We start from the raw sequence: 10,474 nt of genomic DNA, 5'->3' as shown, positions 1-10,474 counted from the left end.
AATCAGAGGTATCAAGATAAATTTCTTTACTTGCATAACCTGTACATTGTACCTCCATATTAACAGTTTTTAGTTTTTTGTATTTCAGTATAAACAAGCCTGTTGAATTTCACTTTTGAATAGTTCTTAATTATCTGCATTTTATCATTTCAGGTCCTTTTATAGCTTACTATATATGTTTTGCTCATTCTTGATGGACATGCACATTTCCTTTTTTTAATAATTAGAGAATTGTTCAATAAAACAATGTTTTAACTTCTGATTGAAGCATGAATACGAGCCTCAAATCATCACAAAACTAAATGCTAAAGAAGTCTAATTATGCAACAACATACTAAATATCAATGGTCTAACAAATGTTCTTCTTCATAAAGCAATTAGAAAACTCAATATTTAACTTTTCAAGTCTCTTTTTGCAAGGCTTTTTACATGGACTGGTTCATATTCACTTAGGTGTTTTCCTGTAATCACCAACCAGGGAATGATGGGAGGCACTTTAGTATCAATGATAAAGGCATTTGTGGTTATTTTGTTGTTTGATGTTTCAGATGTATAAGACAATAAATATTGTTACTGGTAAATGGTTTTAAAAATGTGATTCTCAACCCTATTGAACAGTTTAGAACAGCCCTTATCATTAACACTTCTAGAAAATATCAATGTAGTTTGAAAAAATAGAAAATATAATAAAATTTATCAGGAGTTATTTCCCATAGGCCTAGGTCTATGAATTAGAAATGTTCTCCAGGTCTTAGTGCCTTCCAATATAAAATTATCAAAATTAACATGACCTGACTTGAATACCATTAAAAAATTAAACTCAAACTTAATTGGCATTATATAAAATATATATGTTACATAAAATGTATAAGTTAACAGATATATTATATGTATATTGAACACTACTTAGTCTACCCGTCACCTATATTAAAAACTGTTCTGACTAAATGCCAATGAAAAGCAAATTAAAATATTGGAAATATACCATGTACATTTAATATGTTTAAATTATCTAAAACAAAATTTACTTCCTAGGAGACAGCATGGATATATAAATGTCAGGTTTTACAAAACCTTAAACCTGTCATTACAATAACATACATGGTGACCTTTAGTTGTTAATTTTTGTGTCATTTTGGTCTCTTGTGGAGAGTTGTCTCATTGGCAATCATACCACATCTTCTTTTTAGCTCACCTGGCCTAAAAGGCCATGTGAGCTTTTCTCATCACTTGGCGTCCGTCGTCGTCGTCGTCGTCGTCGACGTCGTCGTCGTCGTCGTCGTCGTCTGTCGTCGTTAACATTTTTTCAAACATCTTCTCCTCTGAAACTACTGAATGGATTTGAATGAAACTTAGCATGATTGTTCCTTAGAGTATCCTGCACAAAGTGTGTGCCTCGATTTTTGATCCGTCAAAAAACATGGCCGCCGTTACTTAAAATAGAACATAGGGGTCAAATGCAGTTTTTGGCTTATATCTCAAAAACGAAAGCATTTAGAGCAAATCTGACATGGGGTAAAAATGTTCATTAGGTCAAGATCTATCAGCCCTGAAATTTTCAGATGAATCTAACAAACCGTTGTTGGGTTGCTGCCACTTAATTGCTAATTTTAAGGAAATTTTGCAGTTTTTGGTCATTATCTTAAATATTATTATAGATAAAGATAAACTGTAAACAGCAAAAATGATCAGCGAAGTAAGATCTACAAATAAGTTAATATGACCAAAATTGTCAATTGACCCCTTAAGGGGTTATTGTCCTTTAATGACATTTTTTCACAATTTGTTCATCATATTTGCTAACTTTAAAAAATCTTCTCCTCTGAAACTGCTGAATGGATTTGGATGAAACTTAGCATGATTGTTCCTTAGATTATCCTGCATAAAGTGTGTGCTTCGATTTTTGATCCGTCAAAAAACATGGCCGCCGTTACTTAAAATAGAACATAGGGGTCAAATGCAGTTTTTGGCTTATATCTCAAAAACGAAAGCATTTAGAGCAAATCTGACATGGGGTAAAAATGTTCATTAGGTCAAGATCTATCAGCCCTGAAATTTTCAGATGAATCAAACAAACCATTGTTGGGTTGCTGCCACTTAATTGGTAATTTTAAGGAAATTTTGCAGTTTTTGGTCATTATCTTGAATATTATTATAGATACAGATAAACTGTTAATAGCAAAAATGTTAAGCAAAGTAAGATCTACAAATAAGTCAATTTGACCAAAATTGTCAATTGACCTCTTAAGGAGTTATTGCCCTTTAAAGACTTTTTCACAATTTGTTCATCATGTTGACTTACTTTAAAAAATCTTCTCCTTTGAAACTGCTGTATCAATTTCAGCCAAACTTAGGCTAAATGAGTTTTAGAGTTTCAGAGTATCTAGTATAAATTTTATATTTCATTTCCTTGTATGTCAAGAAACATAGCTCCTATGGCTAAAATAGAACATAGGAGAAAATGATTTTTTTTTTTTGCTTTTGAAGAAAATAGGACGATTCAAAGAACATTTAAATAAATTGAAAAGCCAAAATAATCATTGATATGAGATTAAACCAAAAAAATTCAGGTGAGCGATTCAGGCTCTTGAGAGCCTCTTGTTTATATGTAAACATGATCTGAATAAAAGTCTATAAAAACCAGATGCTCCGCAGGGTGCAGCTTTTATACGACTGCAGAGGTCGAACCCTGAACGGTTGGGGCAAGTATGGACACAACATCCAAGCTGGATACAGCTCTGAATTTGGATTGTGATTAAATAGTTGACCCAGCATAGGTTTCTAACACAGAACGAATGTGGTCTAATAAACTTAAAAATTTTTTTTTGCTTTTGAGCAATTTACTATGCTGTTGAATATAAATCCTCTCCAGGAAAAAAATATTTGAAGAGAATTTTTAAATTCTGAATTCTGAAATGAGAAAAAAAAATTGACCCCCACCCCAATTTTTTTTTCACTTCCCCCTTTCCCTTATTCCAAAAATGATCTCAATTTTTAAAGACATGAATTGTCATTGATATGGTTATATTTATAAATTAAATATTTACAAATTTTTTAGTTTTTTTAAATACTAAGGCTTTTCTACCTCAGGCATAGATTACCTTAGCTGTATTTGGCAAAACTTTTAGAAATTTTGGTCCTCAATGCTCTTCAACTCCGTACTTTATTTGGCCTTTATAACTTTTTTGGATTCGAGCGTCACTGATGAGTCTTTTGTAGACGAAACGCCTGTCTGGCGTATATACTAAATTTAGTCCTGGTATCTATGATGAGTTTATTTAAATACATCATAAAATATTAAAATATAAAATGTCATAGTCATGGTTAAAATTAATATCAATTAATAGTAACTTCTAAAAAAATAAATGGGGAATGTGTCCATAAGGATTATGCCCCCGCTAGCATATAACATTATAAAGGGACATAACTCAAGAACTGTAAAAGTGAAGCTGCCAAAAATTGAACTTAAACTGAGTTTAGAGGTAATAAGCATTATATACACATTTCATTAAATTTAGTTGAGACAAACTTAAGTTAAGAGAACAGAAACTAAAAAAAATCTTGTAAAGGGGCACAACCCTAGAATGGTAATCAAAGTGCTTGTAATCACTGAATGGTAAAGATTGCTTTAATTTATCAGTTGGTAGCAAAGTGAATATTGCATTGCATATTGTATATAGCATTGATTTAAGTTGATTCAACTTCTATTCTGGACAAAGAAAGATAACTCCAATTTTCAAAGAAGATTATATAAAGCATTGGTTTTAGGTGATTTAACAACAATTCTGGACAAAGAAAGATAACTCCAATTTATTGACTTGAAACTACAAAAATGCTTGTTTTTGGCCCCTTTTTGGCCCTTTATTCCTAGACTGTTTGCCCCATAACCCTTAAAATATATCTCAACCTTCAACTTATAGTATTAAACATTGTGGTACAATTTCAGAACAATTGAAATACTTATACACAACTTATTGTTCTGACACTAGATAAATGCTATTTTTGGGCCCTTTGGGCCCCTAATTCCTAATCCTTAGGGCCCATAACCCCCAAAATCAATCCCAAGCTTCCTTTTGTGGTTATAAACATTGTGTTAAAATTTTATTGATTTCTGTTTACTTATACTAAAGTTATTATCCGGAAACCATCCGTTTTTTCGGACGCCGACCACATCGACGACAACGCCGCCGACGTGATACCAATATATGACCGCAAAAATTTTGCGATCGTATAAAAATTGAACAGAAACTACAATATGTAAGCATTATGTCCATGTATGTACGGTAATATAATGTGTACATTGAACATTTATAAAAATATTCCCTTTAACATTCCAAGAGACATATATACATATGTGTATATATGTCTCTGACATTCTTAGTTCATGTACCTGACACTACATGTATATAATTCACGAGTAATAAAATAATTTTTTATAAAAATAATATCTTAAATCATTATTTAAGGTAAAAATTAACCTCACAATTGCAAAACACTAACTATTGTTGAATTCTTCATATATATATATAGTGGCATGAACACATTACAATACACATGTAAATTAAAGAATTTGCTCTTAACATAACAGTACACAAATAGCAACAAAAATAAGGCAACTTGTAAGCACGTTAAGCTAATATATTAATAAATATTGTATCAAGGCATAAATTAAATTTGCTTTTGCACAGGAATCGATCACTTGAAAGGAAATTCCTGTTGTACAGTCAGTAGGCCTTTTCTAGTAGGGACCATTTGAAAGGAAATTCCTGTTAAACAGTCAATAGGCTTTTTTTGTAGGGATCATTTGAAAGGAAATTCCTGTTGTACAGTGAGTAGGCTCTTCCTAGTTGGAATCATCCATGGTTCTGGTTCCATTTCACTCTTCAATATATAATTTCCTTTTTCTCTCAGTTGTGGCAACTCTGCATGTATTCCCTGAACAACTTCTTTGTCAAGAATACAATATACTTTCAAACAGGTCAACTGTTTACAAGTATGTGCTAGATCTAGCAAAGCTACACCTAACTCGTATGTATTTGGTGTTTGGAGTATCAAGGCTTCCAGTGTGTCACAATAAAACCTGGAAACAGTTTTGATTTCGTCAATCAAAATTGTAAAAGTTTCCAATCTAAGTTGCTTCAGTGGTATTTCTGGTTTTAATACATCTGCTACTTTTACTTGAGGTACTGTATGGTCAAAATGCAATGATACTCTAAATTCTGGAATTTTTGCTCCTAGTTTAGCCCAAGCATCTGAAGTTAGATCACTTTCATATTTCAATTCTCTTCTGCAGCCAATTGCAAGATATTGTATTGGACTCCTGTCATCTTCTGCTAAGGTTTCTAAGATTTCGTCTGATAGACTTGTATGATATACTCGTAAATCTTGCAACTTTTGACATCTTTTGACCAAACGCAATATGCAATCCGGTGTTACTTTGCAAACAAGAATTCTATTAAAAAGATTGAGAGATTCAATTTTTGGATGGTTTTTAGAAAGTTCATCAATCAAACTGTCATCAAAAGCAGCCTGTAATCCACTTAGGTTCACTTCTACAAGACTATGTTTAGGGGACAGTTCATCTGGGATATATCCAAAAAAGGTTTTCAAAGCTTCAACAAATTCTAATCCTGCATAGAAAAGTGGATTCTCTCCAGTAAAATAGATCCCAAATTTATTTAATTTACTCTGTCTGACTTTGCAAAGTAAATTAATGATTTCAACAGCACATTTTCTCTTTTCAGCATCTTTCTGATAAAGGTAAATTGACACATCACGGAAATGATGTCCATGTTGGACAACACAATCTGCAAAGTTTCTAAATTCTGCATTGTCTTTATTCAAATTAAACTCAAATGTCCGCCATAAATACTGTGAATGAAAACATTGCTGCCAAGATTTACATACCAAAGAAGCATGGTATCGTTCACTTAGACTGAGATGACCAAATACATTGACAATTATATGGTCAGGAATTTGTTGCCAAACATCAATTTCCATGGTTTACAATATATCTGTCAAGGATACCACATGTACCATCTTATATCCTGTAAAAAAATATGAAAACATTTTTCATTTGAATAAATATACATAAAAGTGATCATTCAGATATTTTTCTAACCTAACCTTAGCCATTACATGTATGAATATAATGTAGATCTATATAAAAAAAAGATGTGGTATGATTGCCAATGAGACAACTCTCCACCAACACTCCACACTTGACCAAATCACACAGAAATTAACAACTATAGGTCTGACTGTACGGCCTTCAACAATGAGCAAAGCCCATACTGTATAGTCAGTAGTAGAAGGCCCCGAAAATAGAGGATTTCTTTTTGTCGAGTATCAAGTATCGAGTAACAAAAAGTGAGTATCGAGCTATAAAAAGTGAGTATCGAGTTACAAAAAGCGAGTAGCGAGTAACAAAAAGTGAGTAGTGAGTTATAAAAAGTGAGTAGCGAGTTATAAAAAGTGAGTAGCGAGTAACAAAAAGTGAGTAGCGAGTTATAAAAAGTGAGTAGCGAGTTATAAACAGTGAGGAGCGAGTAACAAAAAGTGAGTAGCGAGTTATAAAAAGTGAGTAGCGAGTAACAAAAACCGAGTATCGAGTTATAAAAAGTGAGTAGTGAGTAACAAAAAGCGAGTATCGAGTTATAAAAAGTGAGTATCGAGTTATAAAAAGTGAGTAGCGAGTAACAAAAGGTACTTATCATTTTTATATCAGCGCATCATAGTTCATTGCAAAGGATATTCATTTTAATTCATTAATTTAAATTGATATATTTTGTTTGCCATTTTGAAAGAACTAATGTTAAAGTAATATACTAAAATACATATCATTCTTATAAATGCAGTACGACTGTGCAAGACCCCCATGTGTGTTTAAGTTTGCTTATGCCCATTTCGTTGTCTCACAGCCAACTACCTTACCCCTAGATGATCATGTGTCTATATTAAACTATAAACAGAGACATCTTTATTAAAATAGTACGTCAGCTTGAAATTTCCAATTATTATAAAAAAATAATGAAAATAATAGTGAAAACCTATCTGTAAAATACACCTTTTCTTTACAATTAAGGAACTGAAAATAGATACAAGGAAAGAATTTTACTTTTCAAATTAAATTTTGAATTTGTAAACTTATGACAAAGTTTATAATATGTTATCCTCAATTGGAACTTTAAATAGTAATTTTTGGATTCAAAACCTATGACTGTAATTTTTGCTCTAGTAATGATATAGGTGATGAATTTCATTACTTGTTCCATTACAGTGAAAGAATACTTTTATAACCATACCATAACGCTTGTTTGGAGATGAATTAAAATTGAGAATGAAAATGGGGAATGTGTCAAAGAGACAACAACCCGACCAAAGAACAGACAACAGCAGAAGGTCACAAACAGGTCTTCAATGCAGAGCGAAATTCCCAGACCAGGAGGCGTCTTTCAGCTGGCGCATAAACAAATATCTATACTACATGAACTAGTTCATTGCTAATGAACACCATACTCAACTCCTAATTGTACACAAGAAACAAAAATTAAAAATAATACAAGTCTAATTAGTATTCTTCTTGACATGCTAGTGCTTTGTATTGGAAAACGAAACATAATAACTCCGGGGAGGACTGAGGCTATAATTTCAATTTGTATATTGGTGTTTGAGTAAAAGATTTTTCATAATTACACTTTGTATTTTTATGAATAAATTTACAAATTAGCTAATTATGGGAATATTTATCAAAACGTTAAGCAATAATCCAGGAAACATACACTATATCTGTATTAGTTTTGTTAAAAAATGCATATTAATATTGGTAGTAAGGACCTACATGTAGTTCTTAATTGAGATCCTCATGAGATATCCCTGGCCATATATTTTCCTTTTTGTCATATAAAGAAATGCTCGAATTTAATATGTACGTACGGGAAACAAGGAACATTATCCCCAGACAAAAAAAATGATTCTAAATACATAGATATAGGAAAATGTGGTATATGAGTGCAATGAGACAGACTCTCCATCCAAGTAACAATTTATAGAGGTAAATCATTGTAGGTAAAAAAAAAACAGCCTTCAACACGGAGCCTTGGTTCACACCGAACAACAAGCTACACGTTCATAAAAGATGAATTTTATTACAAAGGATAATCATCATGAATTATACTGGAATTGTCCTTTGACCTCACTGATATTAATATGTTTATGTGTTGATCTGTGATGGGTATATGTGTTAATGAAATCCTTCACCGAATACAGGACCACAATATTACTAGTGGTAGACCCCAATGTTCAACAGTCTTCAATTTCTACCAAATATGGGCTGTCAAAAAAAAAATGCTAACATTCCAATTTTCAATAACAGTTAACAGCAAATATATTATCAGAAAAACAGATAACAAAAACCCTAATAGTCCAATAACAGCTAACAATGAATAAGACAATAACAGCTAACAGCAAATATATTTTCAGAATAACAGATAACAAAGAATCAATTTGGCCCATAACAGCATAACAGTTAAACCCCTTGCTCCCCTCTTTGGTTGCCAATGAGACATATCTCCATCCATGACAAAATCTCTTCAATGTAAGCAATTATAGGTCACAGTACAGCCTTCAACATGGAGCATTGGCTTGTGCCGCAAAGTAAGCTGCAACCCCCCAACTTCACATGTAAAACAATTCAGATAAGATTAAACAACACCCAGATTTAAATACGAAATCATCAATGTTAAAACATGTATATATGAATTACAGTAACAAGAGACAACAAAAATCATAGATTTCTTACTTGGAACAGGTAAGTTAGGAAACTGTATATATATTTAGGGAGGTTAAAAGTATGTGCAGGATCTGTCCCTTTCCTCTAACATAGGACAGTGGCATTACCGGTACAGCACAACATAAGAACAACCAAGTAAAACTCTGAAGAGAACAGCTTTTAAGTTTTAACTCATCGGGTCGATACTAAGCAAACTATAAACAAATAATCAGGTTAGATGACGATATAAAAACATTTATCCTGATTTAGAGTAATTTATAAATAAAGTAAAACGACTATCCTTTGCAATGAATTCATATAAAATAGCAAGGTATCAAATTGTATTGAAAGCCTTCAGAATTAGTAAGTAATGAAAAGGGAAACAAACCATGAGATGATCATTCGTTGAAAAACCAAAAATATAAATGGTAGCTTTTGTTACTCGATACTCACTTTTTATAACTCGATACTCGCTTTTTGTTACTCGCTACTCACTTTTTATAACTCGCTACTCGCTTTTTGTTACTCGCTACTCACTTTTTATAACTCGATATTTGTTTAATGTTACTCGCTACTCACTTTTATAACTCGATACTCGCTTTTTATAACTCGCTACTCACTTTTTGTTTCTTGCTCCTCACTTTTTATAACTCGATACTCGCTTTTTGTTACTCGCTACTCACTTTTTATAACTCGATACTCACCTTTCATAACTTGATACTCGCTTTTTGCAACTTGATACTTGCTACTCGACTAAAAGTAAATCTCCCGAAAATAACAATGTAAAACATTTCAAAGAGAAAACTAACAGCCTAATTTATGTACAAAAAGTTACAGAAAAACAAATATGTAACACATAACCATACAACAACCACTGATTTACAAGCTCCTGACTTGGGACTGGCACATACATGCTGAATGTGGCAGGGTTAAATATGTTAGCGAGATCCCAACCCTCTCCTTTACAGTACAACATAAGAAGCTATAAAAAACTAGAAAAATCAGTTGAAAAAGGCTTAACTAATCAGATGGATACAAATACGAAACAGGGTGGACACATTCCATTGGCGGTAGAATTTGAAGGGTCCTGAATAACAGAGGAATCTACCAGTAGATACATTTACAGTAAAGGAGGGGTGACAATTAGGGGAATAGTTGGACCCCAGGTGAGGCGGTTCAAATCCTCAGAATTTGTTATCATCTGGCATTTACATGGAAATAATATTGAATCCTGAAGAATGATTATCAAAAAATTATATGAATTACTATTAAGTCAGAAAAGTTATCTCCACTATGTACTTTTGTATAATTTATCAGAGAAATACACATATGTCTCTCAATCTGGTATTATTATATAAATAGTAAAATAGTAAATAGAGAACATTTATGAATTATACATCATGTACATTGTATATACCAAATAAAATATTTTAAAGTTCCTGAAAACTTACTGCCTACGTTAGTTGGAATGCATTAGCCGAAATATTTATGTTGCATCTCGTAAATGTCTTGAGGGCAGCAATAACTTCATTGATGACTGACAGCTGATAACTGGAAGTTCCCTTTTCCGGAAAACTGTTTGTCAACAAAGTTTCATATCAAAAAGATCTTCCGGGCTATCTTAATCTAGCAAGTTAATTAACGACAATTAAATTTGCATATTGATGAACAGCTTGTCTTTTGCTTTATAAGTTTATGCATGTG

The 10,474-nt window shown here is 32.3% G+C and overlaps 1 protein-coding gene across 1 annotated transcript; it reads right to left on the bottom strand.

Moving 5' to 3' along the window:
• Nucleotides 1–2,595: 2,595 nt before the first annotated feature.
• On the bottom strand, nt 2,596–10,335 carry LOC139523872 (F-box/LRR-repeat protein 8-like). Its single transcript, XM_071318237.1, has 2 exons — nt 10,222–10,335; nt 2,596–6,047 (listed from the first exon to the last, which is right to left on the bottom strand). Exon 2 carries the CDS (start codon nt 5,998–6,000, stop codon nt 4,801–4,803), a length of 1,200 nt encoding a protein of 399 aa, XP_071174338.1. The 5' UTR covers nt 6,001–6,047; nt 10,222–10,335; the 3' UTR covers nt 2,596–4,800.
• Between the last annotated feature and the right edge of the window lie 139 nt (nt 10,336–10,474).

This window comes from Mytilus edulis, chromosome 5, assembly GCF_963676685.1.
Source record: "Mytilus edulis chromosome 5, xbMytEdul2.2, whole genome shotgun sequence".
Classification (NCBI taxonomy): domain Eukaryota; kingdom Metazoa; phylum Mollusca; class Bivalvia; order Mytilida; family Mytilidae; genus Mytilus; species Mytilus edulis.
The sequence above is the reverse complement of the archived record's forward strand: the minus strand, read 5'-3'. Positions and strand labels throughout refer to the sequence as shown.